Source organism: Primulina eburnea, unplaced genomic scaffold, assembly GCF_022965805.1.
Source record: "Primulina eburnea isolate SZY01 unplaced genomic scaffold, ASM2296580v1 ctg1415_ERROPOS9300000, whole genome shotgun sequence".
NCBI lineage: Eukaryota > Viridiplantae > Streptophyta > Magnoliopsida > Lamiales > Gesneriaceae > Primulina > Primulina eburnea.
Window position 1 is genome coordinate 103,979 of NW_027330944.1, and position 19,238 is coordinate 123,216.

General features: G+C 39.4%; 1 protein-coding gene and 1 non-coding gene across 2 annotated transcripts in view; both read left to right on the forward strand.

Moving 5' to 3' along the window:
- Positions 1 to 16,404, forward strand: part of LOC140820746 (uncharacterized aarF domain-containing protein kinase At1g71810, chloroplastic) — a 62,390-nt gene extending 45,986 nt beyond the window's left edge. Inside the window, exons 8-21 of the mRNA XM_073181093.1 lie at positions 9,317 to 9,407; positions 9,510 to 9,551; positions 9,635 to 9,743; positions 10,713 to 10,827; positions 10,909 to 10,958; positions 11,087 to 11,165; positions 12,569 to 12,619; positions 12,750 to 12,891; positions 13,016 to 13,060; positions 13,571 to 13,675; positions 13,769 to 13,810; positions 14,643 to 14,804; positions 15,490 to 15,609; positions 16,049 to 16,404. Coding sequence (XP_073037194.1) covers positions 9,317 to 9,407; positions 9,510 to 9,551; positions 9,635 to 9,743; positions 10,713 to 10,827; positions 10,909 to 10,958; positions 11,087 to 11,165; positions 12,569 to 12,619; positions 12,750 to 12,891; positions 13,016 to 13,060; positions 13,571 to 13,675; positions 13,769 to 13,810; positions 14,643 to 14,804; positions 15,490 to 15,609; positions 16,049 to 16,153 — 1,258 coding nt within the window. The 3' untranslated portion in view covers positions 16,154 to 16,404. The remainder of the gene's footprint in view (positions 1 to 9,316; positions 9,408 to 9,509; positions 9,552 to 9,634; positions 9,744 to 10,712; positions 10,828 to 10,908; positions 10,959 to 11,086; positions 11,166 to 12,568; positions 12,620 to 12,749; positions 12,892 to 13,015; positions 13,061 to 13,570; positions 13,676 to 13,768; positions 13,811 to 14,642; positions 14,805 to 15,489; positions 15,610 to 16,048) is intronic.
- Positions 353 to 458, forward strand: LOC140820751 (small nucleolar RNA R71). The gene has a single exon (XR_012115568.1). It is a non-coding gene; the product is annotated as a small nucleolar RNA R71 (small nucleolar RNA).
- Positions 16,405 to 19,238: the final 2,834 nt, after the last annotated feature.

Below are 19,238 nucleotides of genomic sequence, written 5' to 3' on the forward strand. Positions count from 1 at the left end.
ATTGTCATCTTGACAGTCTTTCACATAGTGCTCACCCCCACATTTCTCACAGAATACCTCTTGCAAACGCATAGCCGTGCCACCCATGTTCAAGCCATCCAGTTTCCTGTTTAACACATCAAGTTGTGCAGTAATAGCAGATAAATCAGTTACCTGGTGAATCCCTGCACTTTTCCGCTGATTGTTCCTGTCAGATTGAGGGTGATAACTGCTAGCAGCCATCTCCTCCAGTAGCTCATACCCTTCCTCAGCAGTTTTTCTCAATAGATTTCCACAAGCAGCAGCATCTATCATAGTACGATTAGGAGTGAGCAAGCCATAATATAAGGTTTGAACGACTAACCCAAGTGGCAACTCGTGATGTGGGCATCTTCGTAATAGGTCTTTGAAACGCTCCCATGCCTCATATAGTGACTCTTGATCGAACTGAGCAAATGTTGTGATGTCTGCCCGCAGCTTCATGGTCTTCGATGGAGGAAAGTATTTGATGAGAAACGCCTTCGCCATGTCCTCCCATGTAGCTATCGAACCTACAGGTAAACAATTCAACCAAGCTTTAGCTTAATCACGCAAAGAGAAAGGAAATAAACGCAGTCTAATAGCATCATCAGAAACTCCATTAAATTTAAAAGTATCGCAAATCTCAAGAAAATCCGCGATGTGTGTGTTTGGATCGTCCACAGCAGTTCCTCCAAATTGGACGGTGTTCTGAATCATCTGGATAATGGCTGGTTTTATTTCGAATTGGTTTGCCCGCACAATCGGCCTCACAATGCTGGGGCGTGCACCATCCAAAGAAGGCTGGGCATACTCTAACATGGGTATGCGGCGTGGCATCTCAATTCGTCTCTCGTTTTGGCGCTCCGCCTCCTGCTCTGGCTCGTGCCTCTCCATCAGTTCCTTAAGTCTTTGCTGTTGTCTTCGCCTGCGGAAAGTCCTTTCAATTTCAGGGTCACACTCAGGCTCCAAGTCAAGTGACTTTGGCATGCACCGGAAGAGATATCTGAATTAAAATACGGAGTGTTAGTTCGGTAAAAATAAAATACACTAAAGAAAATAACTAAAAATATAATTGTAGATTAACAGTCCCCGGCAACGGCGCCAAAAACTTGATCGAGCAAAACTTGCACAGTAAAATCCCCAATAAAAATATGATTTTGTATGCTCAAAATAAATCGCAAGTGCACGATGTCAAGTAATAGTATAGTGTATATGAATACGAGTATCGTTCCACTGGAGACTGTATTTAACAATTATTATTTTAGTTATTAAAACTTTAGCGACGAAATTTGATTGTTTGTTTATAACTACTAAAATGCAAGAAAATTAAATAAACAAGTTCAACGATTAAATGATAAAATATGAATGCTAAACCAATGGATTAAATTTCAAATGATAAAAGAATTTGTTGGGACTTCTGGTTCACCTACCCCTTATTAATTAATTAATTCGTTCGATTGTGTTCTACGCTTCCGACAGGATTTCCTATTCAATTGAACACGCTCTCTCGAGCTATGCCAAACTAATTCACTCAATGAAGTAATTAAATGTCTTTAATCATTTATCAAGAATGAACCGCATTTCGATTGATGAAATCCCCTAGTTTTCGACCCTAAGGACTATGACTATCGGCACGTATCCAATTTCATATGTCTATGCAAATTGTAGATCCGCAGATTATACTACTCGATCCTATCACTAGTTATTCTCTCGAACTCACTCGTGATATAAATTGTCGTAAGAGTTAGCTACGCTCAAACGACACAATAAAAATCGTAATACAATCAAGAGCAACGCACAACTCAAAATATAAATTAATCAACTAAAAGTTTGGGGTAGGATCCCCTTCAATCCTAACAAATATGAAAGTTAGCTACTAGAATTCATAATTAAAATAAGCAAAACAATGTTTAAACAAAGAAAAATAAACTAGAAATACTAGGCGTGACGAAATCTGCGAAGAACGATGCCCGGAAACCGTCGAATCTTCAATCCAAGTGCAAAAGCTCTCCCCAAAAATCCTTTTTGGCTCTCCAAATCTGTCTGAATAATCTTCAAAAGTCGACCAATCGCCTTTCCATAGCAACCCCCATCCAAAATAAGGTAAGAAATCGCGTCCAAAATTTTCCAAAAATAGGCGGCGCTCGGGCGGTAGAAAAGTACCGCTCGAGCGCCACACTCTCTGTAAGTTGCTGGACTTGTGCGGCATTCGCGCTCGGGCGGTAGAAATATACCGCTCGAGCGCCACACTCTCTGTCTTGGCCCTTTGTCTTCTCGCGCCCGGGCGGTATAAAAGTACCGCTCGGGCGCCAACTTTCTGTAACGATGGCTTCCGAAGACACCTTCTCGCGCTCGGGCGGTAGAAAATCACCGCCCGAGCGCCAACGTTCTGTCTTGTTTCCTCGGCTGGTCTTCTGTGGCGCTCGGGCGGTAAATTTCTACCGCTCGGACGCCAAGTATTCTGTCCAACTTCTTGGATTCCACATTTTTCTCCGCTTTCCGACCATTTTTCCTGCAGATTCACCACACACGAGTGAGACATGATAAAATGCCAATGATTACTCTAAAATGAACAAAATGTAGATGAAATGCATGCATGCACAATGCAAACACAACTAAAACTAATGCAATAAACACGTAAAAACACCACCTATCAATACCGAGTTTGGGTCCTTGGCCTATGTAACTTGCGAAGGTATATGGATACAAAAGTTGTTGGCAAAAGTGAAATTAGAGGGGCATAAGATATTGGACTAAAGTGTGACAATCAAGCTACGATAAGTATTTCCAAGAACCCAGTCCATCATGATCGTCATTTCACAAGTGAAAAACTCGAGAACGGGAATTTGAAACTCTGTACGTCCCTGGCCACTCACAAGTTGTAGACATCCTAACTAAGGCCCTAATCTGACCGAAATTTGAAAACTTGGTATCCAAGTTGGATGTACGACTCAACTTTGTTGAAGATCCGATAAGATCAACTCAGATAAGATGTTTTTCATATTTAAACTCTTATCCTTTAGTCTGTAATTTAAATCTTCTGTTAGAATAGGTTGTTAGTTTTCATTTTGTGTATATCTTAGACTTTATCATTGAGGATGAGTGGAATAAAAAGATTATCCTTTCAATCCACATATCTATTCCCCTCATAAAACAACAGTTATCATAAAATAGTTTCATTGGACCGTTCAAGTCTAGTTTCAATTCTCCAAATGCCAACTTTAGCCACAAAATCTCTCTAACTCCATTGCCCACAACTCTTAATTCAGCCTCAGTACTACTTTGAGCCACTGTGTTCTTTGTTTTAATCCTCTAGCTGAATAGATTTCCTCAAAGAATAGTATAATAACTTGTAGTCTATCTGATATCGAGGCGGCCTCATCTGCCTCTGTAAAGGCTTCTATGATTCATTAAGACACTTCCCTAGTAAATTCTTCAGTTGCCTCAAGATTTTACAAACTGTTTCAGATGTCCTTCATATGGTGAGTGCATGAACTTACTTACCACATTAACTGCATAGGCAATATGTTAGCAACCTCCGATTGATAACCAAAATATGTATTGATAATATGAAATGGAAAATAACAGAATCTTTGTTACAACCACTCTCACTCTCTCACACTAACAAACTGTTAGTGACTCATCACTCTATGTAACTGAATACCCTCTAGCTTACCCCCCCTCTTCTTTTTATACATTCCTCTTACCCGTCTCTCTCCTTCCTTCTTCTAGAATATACATTTACAATCTTGGGCCTCTGTTTATTTGGCTCTTCATTCCCTGGGCTTGCTAACTTAGAAGTCTCTGGGCCCAATGAGTTTGGGTCCATAACATGCCCGGCTTCTTCAAGATTCGCCTTGTCCTCAAGGCGAAATTCTGGAAATTGTGCTGTGAAATCTTCTTTGTCTTCCCACGTTGCTTCTTCCCTTGTTCTTCCCTTCCACCGCACCAGTATTTGTTGGATCAAATTCCCTCTTTTGCTTTTAGTTCTTTCAGCCACAACTTCCTCGGGCTCAAAAGCGAAGAACAAGTCAGTGTCTACCTCTCTTGGCAACTTAACTTCATTCGGGTCATGTCCCACTGCCTTTTTTAGACAAGATATATGGAATACTGGATGTATTTTGGACCCTTCCGGTAATTTCAAGCGATATGCCACTTGTCCCACTTTCTTCAAAACTCTGTAAGGTCCGTAGTACCTTGCTGCCAGCTTCTGGAAGACCCTCGTACTAACTGAATTTTGGCGGTGTGGTCGCAACTTCAGGTACACCACATCACCTTCTTGGTATTGAACCTCTCGACGGTGTTTATTAGCATATTTGGTCATGCGTTGTTGGGCCCTTTCTAGATTGTATTTCAGCTGCCTTAATAACTCATCTCTGTCCTCTAATGCTTGGGCTACTGCTGGCACCTTAGTTTCCTCAGGAAGAAACTTAATGAGAGTTGGGGGTCTTCTTCCATACACTACCTCGAAAGGTGTCATCCCAGCTGACGTTTGAAAAGAGGTATTGTACCAATACTCCGCCCAGTGCACCCACTGTGACCAGCCCTTGGGCTGCTCCGAGCAGAAACACCGGAGATAGGTTTCAACACATTTGTTCAATGCTTCACTTTGCCCATCCGTTTCTGGATGGTAAGCCGTGCTCATCTTGAGTTGAGTCCCTTGTAGTTTGAATAATTCGGACCAGAATAGGCTCATGAACACTGCGTCCCTATCACTGACAATGGTTTTCGGGACCCCATGCAGCTTGATCACATTTCGTGCAAAGATGTCAGCTACTGAACAAGCCGTGTAAGGATGTTTAAGGAGTAGAAAATGCCCATACTTAGAGAGTCTGTCAATCACTACTAGAATTACTTCGAACCCCTTTGACTTAGGTAGTCCTGTAATAAAATCCATGGCCAAATCCTCCCAACTTGCTTCTGGAATAGGCAAGGGTTGTAATAAGCCGGCCGGGGTAGCCGCCTCATATTTTTGTTTTTGGCATACTTCACATTCGGATACAAATTTGTACACATCCTTCTTCATTCCCGGCCAAAAGAAGTTGCTTGCTATTCGTTTGTACATTCTCAAGGGTCCCGAATGGCCCCCCACCGGAGTAACGTGGAATTCCCTCAATAAGTGGAGACCCACTGTGAGGATCGTGGAACCACTATCCTCCCTTTAAAGAGTAAACACCCATTAACTACTGAGTAGTGTTTGCCACTGCCTTGGGCCGTGCTCATTCCCTCCATTATTTTTTGACACGCTGGGTCATTTTCTACGGCCCGTTTGATGTCTCGTATTTCCCCCCATTCCGCCCTGGAGATAGCAGCCAACAATCCAATGTCCTCTCTTCGTGATAAAGAGTCTGCTGCTCCGTTCTCACTTCCTGCTCTATGCTTTATTTCAAACTCATATCCCAGCAGCTTTGCCAACCAATATTGCTGGTCTGGCGTGGTTATATGCTGTTGCAGCAGGTTCCTTAATGGTTTATGATCTGTCACCACTAGAAACTTCCGTCCCAACAGTTAGTGACGCCAATGTTGAACGGCCAAGACCAATGCCATCAACTCTCTTTCGTAGGTTGACTTGGTTAATGCTCGGTCCGCCAAAGCCTTGCTAAAAAAAGCAATAGGCCTGCCCTCTTGGTTTAGCACTGCCCCCACTCCAGTCCCTGATGCGTCACATTCTATTATGAATTCTTTCGAAAAATCTGGCATTTTTAATACCGGAGTGGTCACGACTGCTTGCTTCAGCAACTCGAAGGCTTCTTGAGCTTTTTCATTCCACCCGAAATTGTTTTTCTTTAGTTGCTCGGTGAGTGGCCTTGCGATTTTTCCGTAATCTTTGATGAATTTCCGATAATACCCGGTTAGTCCCAAGAATCCCCTTAGGCCTTTTGTGTTCTGTGGTTGGGGCCACTGTACCACACTTTCAACTTTATTGGGATCCACTTTCACTCCCTGGCCCGTGATGATATGCCCCAAGTATTCCACTTGTCTCAACCCAAATTGGCATTTCTTTTTGTTTAAAACCAACTGGTGTTGTTGTAATAATGCCAATACTACTTCGACGTGTTGCATATGATTTTCCCAATCTTTACTGTAAATCAAAACATAGTCAAAGAAAACTAATACGAATTTTCGCAAGTAAGGGCGAAATACCTCGTTCATGGTTGCTTGGAATGTGGCCGGAGCGTTTTTTAGTCCAAAAGGCATGACTAAAAACTCGTAGTGGCCCTCATGTGTCCTGAACGCTGTTTTGTGCACGTCCGTGGCTCGAACTCGAATCTGGTGGTATCCAGATTTGAGGTCCAGCTTTGAGAAGAACATTGCGCCATGTAATTCATCAAATAGTTCCTCCACCACCGGAATGGGATACTTGTCAGCGATAGTGATATCATTCAACGCCCGATAGTCTATGCAAAATCGCCAACTTCCGTCTTTTTTTTTTACTAGTATGACCGGGCTCGAATAGGGGCTGTTACTGATTTGTATCACCCCTGATGTAAGCATCTCCTTCACCATTCGCTCAATTTCATCCTTCTGATGATGGACATATCGATAAGGCCTGACGGATACTGGTCCGCATCCCCCCTTAATACATATGGCATGATCTTGTTGCCTACAAGGGGGCAATCCACTGGGTTCTTGGAATACCACCCCATACTTGGCAAGGTTGTCATTTATGGCTTCCTCATCTCCCTTCCTGTCTGCCCCTCCCTTCTTTTCTTCACTCCATTTGACCAATATTGCTCCGCAAAACTCTACCTCACTTACTTTGGAGATCCCTTTTAACGAGATTAATGATCTGCTGAGGGATGGATCCCCCTTTAAGACTATTGTCTGATCATTGCAGCTGAACCGCATCTCCATCTTGCCCCAATTGAGCAGGACATCACCTAATGTGCGAAGCCAATCAACCCCCAAAATAAGATCAACTCCCCTTAAGTCAAACAAATACCCTTCAATTTGAATTCGACATTGTCCCATGTCCACTTCTAATCCCCTGCACACCCCTTGGCAAGACACTCGACAGCCATCCCCCAGACATACCCCAAAAAAAACGCTCTTGTCCCATTCAAGCCCCAACTCCGTGATTAGTTTCCTTGATACGAAGTTGTGACTTGCTCCACTGTCCACCATTGCTATCACTTCTCGCTCTGCCACTTTCGCCTTCATTTTCAATGTTTGTGGATGGTTGATGCCATTTACAGAATACAAGGGTAGTTCTAGAGTATTGTATTCAACTTCGGGCTCCCGTCCTTCCCCCGTTTCTCGTGTCACTTCATCCTTATGCTCCACTGACTCTGCCTTGTCCCCACTCGCCTTCGTCTCCTTCTTCCTCCGCTAGAATCGTCACCCTCAAGCTTTTGTTGGTGCATCTGTGCATTGGGTGATAAGGTTCTCCACACTTAAAGCACAGTCCCTTCTCTCGTCGGTGTAAAAATTCTTGGTGAGATACCACCCTACCATCTCGATTTTTTGGTATGGTGATACCCTCGCTGCCACCCCACCGCGATCTCCCCCGCTACTTCCTCCTGGTACGCCCCGAGGCCCACTGCCATAGGATTGCTGGGAAATTGGGTTTCTCATTCGTTGCTCCCCTTGACCAGCAGTCCCCATGTTAACATTGGGTCCTGAAAGATTTTTGTTACGGTCCCTATCATGTATTGGGTATGGATTGGCCCAGCCCATGTTAGTTACCGATTTTTGTGTATACCCCAGGCCCGATCCAACTTTATTTCTTCCCCTGTCTACCGCTGTCCCATACAACTCCTCCTCCAGTCCCTGGCCAACATCATCGCACGATCTACCGTTCGGGGAGAGTGAACGATCATCCTCCGTTGTATCTCCTCCCTCAGTCCACTCAGGAAATAGCCCAAGCATTGGTCCTCCTGGACGTCTCCCAGTTGTGCGACCAACATCTCAAAACGCTCGATGTAAGCATCTATTGACTGTTGGCCTTGGCTTAATGATGCCATGAGTTCGAAAGGGTTGGCGTCATAACCACTATAACGTTTGATCAGCTCCTCCGCAAACCTATCCCACCCCATGTTCGGAATCCTCACCTTCATCCATCGAAACCAATGGACCGTGGTCCCCTGCATACAGATGTAAGCCAATTTGAGCTTACACCCCGCTGGTGTTTCGTGGACCTCAAAGTATTGTTCCATCCTCCCCAACCATCCCAACGAATCCTCTCCCTCAAACCCCGGTAACTCAATTTTTTTTAGTGCCGACTTTACTTCTTCACCCTCCTCTCGTCTCCCTTCTTGGCGCACACTCTCATCCTTCCCTAACATATCACTCCCAATCCCATGTTGCTCGCCACCTTCATTGCTGGCAGCTGCTGCTCCCCCTTGTGCCTTAATAATTTGTTCCATCATCTCTCTCAGTCCCAGTAATTCTTCCACCGCCCTGTCGATTTTGTCCAATCGACCCTGCACTTGCGTCATGTGGTCTTGCATTCCCGTCAGCGTTTTTTCCATGCTCTCCATCTTCGCTTCTGATCGTGTGCTGGCCATGTTTTCTTTAGCTCGAGCAGATCCGGCAGGTCGGACCAAATTGTTAGCAACCTCCGATTGATAACCAAAATATGTATTGATAATATGAAATGGAAAATAACAGAATCTTTGTTACAACCACTCTCACTCTCTCACACTAACAAACTGTTAGTGACTCATCACTCTATGTAACTGAATACCCTCTAGCTTACCCCCCTCTTCTTTTTATACATTTCTCTTACCCGTTTCTCTCCTTCCTTCTTCTAGAATATACATTTACAATCTTGGGCCTCTGTTTATTTGGCTCTTCATTCCCTGGGCTTGCTAACTTAGAAGTCTCTGGGCCCAATGAGTTTGGGTCCATAACACAATATTTGGGCAGGTGATTTTGATGCAAATGAACATAGACATTACATCCAAATATTTAAGGAGGCAAATCAGAAGTCAAGTGTGACAAGGGAAAATTTTCCTTAAAAATAGTTGAGGGTGCTTTAAAATTCAATTCTATGGCTTCCTTGTGATTGTTGATGTTTTGAAAGGTCTCCAAACATCACTATGAATGAGTGCAAAGAGTTTTGATGGTTTGTATGATTTGATTGGAAAAGTGGTGCGGTAATGTTTCTTGAGGTCCAACGGACAAACTCTCCTAGAGGAGCTAATTCGTTATTCGCACAAACAGAACTTGATGCAGAATAATCTTTCAATTTGTGTTTTTGAATCCTTTTTCATGGTTAACACAATCATTTTTCTGTGATTTGATTGTGTTTTAATCAAGGAAACGTGCATCCAACTGATGATATCTTGTTTTTGTGTGCTACTTGCTTAATCAGACAATTATATGGCAGTATACAAGATGTTGTGGTTCCAGAAATGTACATAGATCAAACAACTAGCAAGGTCCTCATCATGCAATGGGTGGAGGTGATTTTGTTTGTTTTGTTCTAAATGTAAGTTAATTATAACTCGCTATCGCTAATGATTTTGTTTTCTGAGGAAACAATTTGTCTTTTTGAATGAATGCAGGGTCAAAAGTTGACGGAAGTTAAGGATCTATACATGATTGAGGTCTGTTCTCGAAACTACTTGAAAAATGTAATTTTACCCGACAAATGCCTATGTCGTAAGTTGCTATTTTAAGTTCTCTGCAGGTAGGAGTTTATTGTTCATTCAATCAACTTTTAGAGTTTGGATTCTATCATGCTGATCCACATCCAGGGAACCTACTTCGTACATATGATGGAAAACTGGCCTACTTGGGTATTTTCCCAAAATTGTATTCATGATTACACTATGAGGAATGTAACTTGTAACTGAATATTGCATAAATAACCTTGAAATTCAAGAACTTACATGGATTGTTAGAAAATCAAAATTATCTTTCGTTCATCATTTTTTCAAGCCAGTGCCCTATGTATCAAGTAATTATAAACATAATAGATAGTTTCCTTTATTGGATTGATTATCTTTAGTGACCTAATGGCATTTCTACAAAACCAGGATGTACGTAGGCATGTCTTCCACGTGAATATTTATCCATTGTTTTCAATAAATCCCTTCCAGTTGATTTCTTTCACTAGCAAAAGGTTTACGCTTAAATGAGAGTGCTTAGAGATAATTGTGGAGTTAAGGTAGTATTGATGACACAAGGATAAAGTTATCGGAGAAACTTCCTGATCATTTATCTATGATGAGGACTAAAAAATTTATTGGTCGCAAAGCAGAAACATGATTGGTGTATTCCACCTCAGACTGCATATTCTAGAATTTTTATGCTACTCACGAATGGCTGTATGTGGTTATCCATGAGTGACTCAGAATTTGATTTTCCTTTGGAAATTTTTATAAAGTGAAAAGGAGATTCAGTGTTTTGAGAGTGCCGATGGAGTGTTGGGGGAATTTGTGAAGGGTAAGAGTGAGTATAAGATATTAGTCATTACTGTATTTTGAATCCTTTGACCAGAAAATATCTAATTTTGTCACTTAAGTTTGAGACAGACTATTTGCCAGATTAGTTGCATCAAAGATAGCAAGGCATAATAGCAGTCTGATTCTGTAGCTACGTCCATAGCAAATTATTAAAAATAGTATGTGAATTTTGAGATGCGCACCACAAAGATACTGTTCATAGAAAAGTAACAGCCTGATATCTTCTGTTTAGTTTATGAGCTTAATTTTATTATTATATTGTGATTCTAACCTTTAAATATCATCTACTTTAACTCTCAGACTTTGGCATGATGGGTGAGTTCAAACAAGAACTTCGTGATGGCTTCATTGAAGCTTGTCTCCACCTTGTAAACCGTGATTATGATTCACTTGCAAAAGACTTTGTAACACTTGGGTACCTAGATTATCTATCTTTATTCAGCTAATGGTGAACTTCTTGTGATGTTACCGACAGCTTCTAAAATATTTTCAACAGGCTTCTTCCACCAACTGCTGATAAGGATGCTGTGACACAGGCATTAACAGGTTTTATCTGAGAATAGTTACTTCATCTAGTCAAACCCTGGAACTCTCTGCTTGACCATTGGTCTTGGTTTGTAGATTCAGAATTTCCATATTTGCTTTCAGTTGCCCTAAAATGAAAGAATATGTAGGTGTCTTCCGGAATGCTGTTTCCAAAGGAGTTCGCTATCTAAACTTTGAGGATCTTCTTGGAAATTTGGGAGCCACCATGTAAAAATCCTTTTATCTTTTCCCTTTGTTGGATTTATATGGGATCATTTATGATGGATTCATGTATGTAATTCTAATAAGCTCAAGCCATCTTAGCTTTAATCAACTTTCTGTAAATAAATGCCAATCTAGAGTTCAAACATGTACTCAAGCTCATGTTAAAATGTAGCTTAGTTGAAAATTTGTTGGAATTGGGATCAATTTTGTTCCATACTACCCGTCTGAATAATAACACTGGTACAGCTGACCTTGTATCCGCTTATCCCAAAATAATATTGAGTTTAAAACTATTGAATAAAATTGGGTTGGGTGATTTTATTTTTCAAACATTAGCCCGGTTCTTATGAATAATGGACACAAACAAAATGGATAAGATGTTGATACAAGGGCTATTTATGATCCTTTAAGTTAAGTTTTAGCATGATTGAAAATCCTTGCTCTGAAATCATGCAATTGGACACTACTAATGACACTCCTTTAGCCATTCTATAAGTTTCTGATGAATCCAATGAAAATAATCTATTAGCGAGAGTCATGAGACCTTGGGGGTAAGGAAAGCAGTTTTTTTTTTAATAATTTTCTGGACAAATTAAAACTCGTTATTTATACAATAAGAAATTAGAAATCTATTGAGTAACAATGTCAAAGGGAGATTATTTATTACGTCACATGAAGAAAGTAAACTAAACACGATTAAATGGCTTGAGTAGGAATAAGAGGATCGATTGTTACATTTATTAGGAACTTGAAAATAGATATGAAGCATTCTGTGAATTATAAAATAAAGCTGCATTTTTCTTACAGATGGTATTGTATTTGAACCAAATATTAATATAATTCTGGAATTTGTATAGGATAAATTGTGTGTCAGACCTTGTACAATGGTATTTTATGTATTTCAGAAATACTAATGCTCCTCTGTTTTTTTGTCTACTCTGTATATATCCTCTTTCTCAGCCCCTCATTGGTTTCTTGTAGATTTCTTCCTTTATAACAGTTAACTGTTTAGATATTACTTGTTAAATTTGGGCTGTCTATTGTACAATTGGACATTAGTTTGAAGATACAAGTACCAACCTACTTGGGGAGAATTGGGTCAATGACCCTACACAAATTTTAATTTGAAAAATAAACTCCATTCGTTAAAATAGCATTATGCAATGGATTTTGTTATGTATTTTTAGTCAAAGTTCATTTTTTAAAATAGATGCGGAGCGAAGGTAAATTGGTGCCGTACTAACTACTTGCGCTCAAACTCATACTAAAACAGTACCTTTTTTTACACTAATTGATCTGGTTAAATTTTGTGTAGGTTTTCAATGTGTAAAGAGAGTGATCTACCCCTATTTATTTATGCATTTACTTATTACTTAATTATTTATTGTGGGGAATTCATATTGCAGGTACAACTTCAAATTCAGAATTCCTTCTTATTTTTCTCTCGTCATTAGAAGGTGATTGTAATTTCTTATTGTCCATCATATGTTAAAAGTAATGCTTTCATACATTAGATATGGCACATTGTTCTTTCCAGTTACTGTCTATGTTTTCACTTAAGTTAGATAAATCATCTATAACATCCAGCCTAGCTGTTTTGGAGGGAATTGCTATCAGCTTCAACCCAGAATACAAAGTTCTGGGCAGTACATATCCTTGGATTGCCCAGAAGGTGCTTACTAACAGCTCGCCAAAATTGAAATCTTCTTTGCAAGCTCTTCTTTACAAGGTACATCATCTCCATGAAGGATAATTAGCTATTTTTTAGCATGTGTTGCCTCAAAAATAATATCTTTCTGTGTGGAAGTAATGTTTAATAAAGACAGCTGTACTGATTCCATGTTCTTAAACAGGGTGGAGTGTTCAGGGTTGACCGATTAGAGTCTCTCTTAACAGAGGTGAGATAATAAAAAATCTCTCATGCATCAGCATGTCAATTAGTTTAAGCAAGAGTTCAAAAGGATTGAGATGAACTTTTCTTGTCCATCACCTCATTAAGCACTTGATAAGCTTATGAGATACTTCATTGAGTTTGAGCTTCATAACTTTGAGGCATAAATCTATATCAGCTTCATGCAAGCAACCTTCTTAGATTAGACATGGCTGGCTTGCTGCTGAAACTTATGGCTGTGCTGTGTATCTAAAATATGATTAGTTCTGTCACCATATCATCATTTGACTCCCTCAGTTTTATATTTAATCGGATATTTCATATCTGGTTCATTTGTTGACCCTTCTCAGTTGCATTGTTTTGGTCAAGTAGCTATTTTCTTTCTGCTGTTGCTGTGTCCTAAAATGCAAAAAGTTGAATGTGTGTGTGATGGTTGGTGACTTGAAAACACTCACAAACTGTTCTTGTGACTTTTTAAGTTCACTCAGCATACTTCTATAACTTTCGCTCCTGGCAGTCAATGCGTGCCAGAACACAACGAACATTGGCTAGAAAGCTGGAAGCAGATAATGAGTCTAAGATGTTTATCAGACAAATTGTGTCCTTTGCTTTGAATGAGAAGGTAAATCTCACTTGTAACTCATCATTAACCACTGGACAGAATCAAGGGATCAGACTATGTAGAGATTTTTCAAATGTATTTTATTTTCTGCAGAGTGCATTCATGAGAGAAATACTTCTCGAGGAATTTGCGAAGGTAAGATTTTGGGACACCTTTCCACATTTCTTGTTTTGGATTTAGTATCTTTGTTCTATAACAAAACAAGAAACAAGTGAAAGAGCTTGGGAAAACCTGCATCATGATTGATAGTTACTTGACTTAAACCTTGTCTGAATGTTCATAAATGCGCGTAACTGTCAGTCAGTTCTAATCAATTTAAATGACCAAGGGCTCATAATCTTCAATGAGTTCTAATCAATTTAACCACTATCCGAATAATGGGAGTTGTGTTCTGTTTTGTTTAAATGTTTGCTATGAATGGATCAGCTTCCTTCATATGTTGTTTGAATATTTTAAATGAGTTATCTTTATCAAATAATGTACTTGAAATAGCATGTTTAGTCTAGTAGAAGAAGTATAATAAATAGTGAAATGTTGTGGCAGAGAAATGTTGTATATTGGTTGGTGAACCCACAACAGCATCTAACCTCTCTTCTCAAAACCTTTTTGCCTCTTCCACCTCCTCCAACTCTAGCTTACTGAATACATATGGGAAAAACTTTGTTGTGTTGGCTCTTCTACAAACTTTGACTTGTAAAAAACACATATCTATTTCAAAATAACCGAGCATTCTATTGTTTACTTCCAAGTTCCGGCCTTAGAAATGATCAAGGCATGGAAATATGTAGAAACGACTATACCTGGAATAATTTTGAAAGTAAATTTTTTGGAGATAAATATTTCTGAATTTATTATTTAGTGTTAACTTCTGGGTTGACAAGTGTCATATTTTCTGAAATCACATTTGAGCACCTCTATTTGATGCTTGATATTGGTACTTATTGTTTATTTCTGCAACTGGTCATAGGGCTTGGATGCACTTGGGATAGCCACCTTTGACTCAATTACATCTGCACTGACTGTAAACCTACCCTTCAGACCTGATTCTGTTTCCTTGCTGACTGATGAAGATATCAACAATTTGAGAACGTTGCAACACCTCATTACTCTATTCTCAGGGATTCAACAGGTGAGAAATATTTTTTTAAGGATGAATGTTCCTTTCCTTCGGTAAAAGTCAGTACCATATTGTTTCTAGATGTTTAATTGGTCAGCCTATTTGAAAATAACGGGCATCAGTATACGGGGATCTATGTCCAGTGAAACTTCTGTTTTGATTAATGAACTCGATGATGGGTGAACCATGCTGTGACAGCATGTACAAGCATGTGAGAGAGAAATAGGAGGAAAGATTTTAGGGTCTTACCTTTCCTGAATTTATAATAATCGGGTAAATTGAGTTACAAAATAATACTTGTGAGGCATGAAAAGAGATCAAATTTGAGTTAAAGTAACAATTAATCACTATCCTTTCTCGTAATTGAGCAGTAACTTTACTGAGCCTAATTTCAACTATCTTGTATGCTCAATATCGACATTAATTATGGATTAATGGAAATTGACATGTTATTCACTACCGGTCCACAATTAGATTCTCAGGTTTGATTTTCATAGCAAAGTTGAAATTGGATACTCTTTATGTTGTATTAATGTTTTTTGTAAACATGCCTCTCAAGTCATTTGAAAGGAAAACATTATACATGGCATTGACATTCTATTCCATGCTTAGTTTACGGATAACAACAGTGCTCAAGCTACAGGAAATAGGTAGTGATCCATAACAGGTTTAACAAAGTGTCAATTCTTTATTGCAGGATATCAAAAAAGTCAATTCATATGAGGTTCAGAAACGATCTTCAAATGAAGATTCATTGCTCCCTTACCTTTTGGAATCTGGTCAAGAACTGTTACCCCTCCTATCGGTAATAGTAGAGGTAAGGACTAAACGTTAGGTGTTTGAATTCATGGAGAAGTGAACTTACATATCTTTAGAGGAATGATGGTGCCATTTGACTAGTTTACTATCTGTTTACAAGTTCTCAGCTGACTTAGTTCATTGTTGTAGCATGTGAACCATCCTATACAGACTGTTTGATTAGTAGGATTTTAAATATGCAACACTTTTGGGCAAAAATGAATTTTACAACTAAATCTAGGTTAATCCTAACTAGTGAGACTGTTTGCTGATGTAGATTTAATAACTAAATTAATTGCCGGGGTTATGAATTGGACTATTCTCCATCAGTTAACCCTTCAGAGCTTGCTTTGGTTATAAAGGAACAGAGAATATAATTGCTTTAAACATACCTGAAAACTGTTTCTTTGATTACTTTCCCCAACTGATGAAGCAGTTCAATATGCGAAAATTTTCAGCTCCCACAAGAATCACAACAGCAGTTGTTACAATTGCCAGCAGATCTTGTCGGAAAGTTAGTTTCTAGGGCAGCTGCGAGGACAATAAGACAAGCTTTTTCATGAGTACATCCACATGTGTATCTTTTCAGCATGATCAACTGATTGCCATGATTTGCCCTCCATGTGCCATTAAAAAATTGGCATGCATTGACAGTTTCAAAAATATTTGCTGTTTGATATGTTCAGTTTTTTTCCTGTTCATTATAGCAGGTGAGATGGTTGAGAATGTGAAATATCTAATTGTTGGAAAAAATAAATAGCGGTTACAATTGTTTGAATTATATTCTATTTAATTTCATACGCAAGCATATTGAATTTTTTTAAAGGATGATTCCTAACGGTCATGATATGCTTTCAATTGTAATATTTAATCATAACTAGAAAAAAAGACATGTGTTGCACGTGAGAAACATTCTTATATAAACGTAGATAGTTACCGCAGACTCACTACCAGAATCAGTAGGTAAATCCTGCCGTATCTCAAAATAATTCTTCGTAGAAATAGGCCGAGTAAGATCTTTCCTCAAAACAAGCCGGTGTTGGTGACGCTTTGGAACCAACAAAGGCCTCGGCCCATGTAGTGGGGTGTGGGTCGTTAGGATGGTCCAGCATGAGCTCATCCTAACGATCCCATGACCAGTAGTGGTGCGTGGGTATGGACCGATGTCTTTGTTGGTTCAGACTAATGGCCCATGATCGTTACAAAACTCATTTTAAAATGCGGAAATATTTTTTATTTTTTTAAAGCTCGCAATTACAAAGTAACATTTAAAATAATCGTATTTATTTGCCAACAAGAATAAAGCAGTTTAAAAATAACTAAAGTCATCCAAAATCAACGTAAACGTGTAAAATCGATAAATCGTAATATCAACATATAAAAATGTCTTCTCTCAATCTGATAAATAAATATGCGGAAAAATAATGGTCCTCGGGTTGTGTCACAGCACAACCCGCCTGCCCACTCAGTCTTCGGCACATCCGGTCTCTTGATCAAAATGCACACCTGCATCACACGCCTAGTGAGTCTAAAGACTCAACACACTTATACTTGTAATTACAAGTACATATACATAACACACATCAGTGAAAAATAGCATAATCAACATACATTTCATGAGCTTAAAAACGTTAACATAAGTGTGTCGTGTAAAATCGTTACGTGTCAAAACATGTCTCATCATGTTATCATATCATATGCGTAACTTTGACCTGTCAAAACATGGTAATAGCATGTATCATCGTATCAGCATATATGTGTTAAAATCTTAATTTGAATTCCGTTCATTAACTGTGACTTTCGTATTATCATGTCATCATGTCAGTCGATGGATCCATCTACATATAACCGCGGTACCTGACGGCGAGGATCATCAGCGACGACATTACCCGCCCACTGAGTCCGGGCCTTACATGTCATCGTGTCATCGTGTTAGTCACAACTAAATCACTTCCTTCAAAACGTGTCATCATATTCATCACTTAAATAAAAGCATGCATATACATAATTTTTCATTTAAACCAAGCATGCACCATATTTATCATAATTGCGTAAAAAGCGTAAACATGATGCATAAAATTTTAAAATATCATAAATTTGTGCTCAAGGCGCTGCCATGACCAAATCTTACTCTGGGTACAAAATGGTCATTTTGCCCCTGGAAACCCAAAAATTATAGTTTCACTCCTAGACATCTAAATTGACCTGATTTTATCAAACTCCTTAAAATGTCCCAAAACATATTGATAAGCATTCCTAAACGTAAACTCGAGCCCAAATCACAACTTGACCGATTAGTTTTAAAACTTGGACCGGGATCCTGGTTTTAACCCGAATCGACTCGAAACTTAACCGAATTTCTCCCAACTTTTTACCACACCTTATAAACACTAAAAAGGCCCTAAAACCACGATTTAAGCCCTTTAGACCTTTGAACAAGTCCCTGGACAGCTGCTGGAAAATCCAGCAAGCCATCACCCAACTCTAGCTGTGACCCTAGCAAGCTTCTACCGTCCCTACGCAACAACCGATGAGACCAGCCCTGACTCAGCCCCTCCTAGACCACTCTAGGACCCCTCTGAACCCACTGGACTCCCGACCCCAGCCCCAGCGAAGCGCACCTCTCGAACCAAAGAAAACACGCGGCCACGCCTCGCATAAGACGCGATGGCTTCTATCCTAGGAAACCTTCTTCCACTTCGTGAACAGCTGTATTGGGGCTTCCCCTGGACCTCGGTTGGACCCTCATGGAGTGTACCTTGGTCTGGTTCAGTCCCTTTCTCAGCCTAGTCTACTCTACCTTGCACCATACCTCTAAAACCTTTATCGTCTAAGGGATGTAAACGAACCAAACCGTTTGTGAACTATTCGAAGCTCGATTCGATTAAAGCTCGTTTGAGCTCGTTTAAAGAGGCTCGTTAAGATAAAAAAAAACCAAACTCAAGCTTTACATTATTCGGCTCGTTAGCTCGTGAACATGTTCGTTGGTAAGTTAATGAGTAATCTTTTAGATGAAAAAATAATAGTTTTGATATTTGATTCATTGATTTTGCATATTATTTATGAAATATATAGAAAAATCTATTAAATTTATTTATTATAATAATTTGTTTTCTTTAAAATATAATTTACTTTTTAATTAATTTAATGAAAATTTAAATGTATAATTCATATTTATGAAGCTTGTTTAGGCTTGATAAATGCTTGAATAAGCTCGTAAGTCATGCATATATTCGTTAAATAAAGCTCGAGCTCGGCTCGATTATAAACGAACCAAGCTCAAACATTCAAGAGTTCGGCTCGGCTCGACTCGGTTACATCCCTACGGCTAAGAACACAACCTCTCGGCCCTTCCACCTGTAGCCACCAGCAACGTTTTTAATCCCCAAAACAACATGTCACCATATTCAGCCCCTTAACAACCAAAAACCGCATCCCCTTGCACAAGTTCATGAAAAACGTGAGCAACAATTTAAAAGTATGCATGTTCATGACAATATGAAGCCAAAACGCAACAACAAGTAAGATCTCTGAAGTTTTCGACCACACAAAGTAATTCCAGCATATAGTGGCGTGTATGAAGAGAAAGCGGAAGATACAAACGTGCCTTGATGATTTATGATCGAAAACTTGAAGAATTTCGCGTCG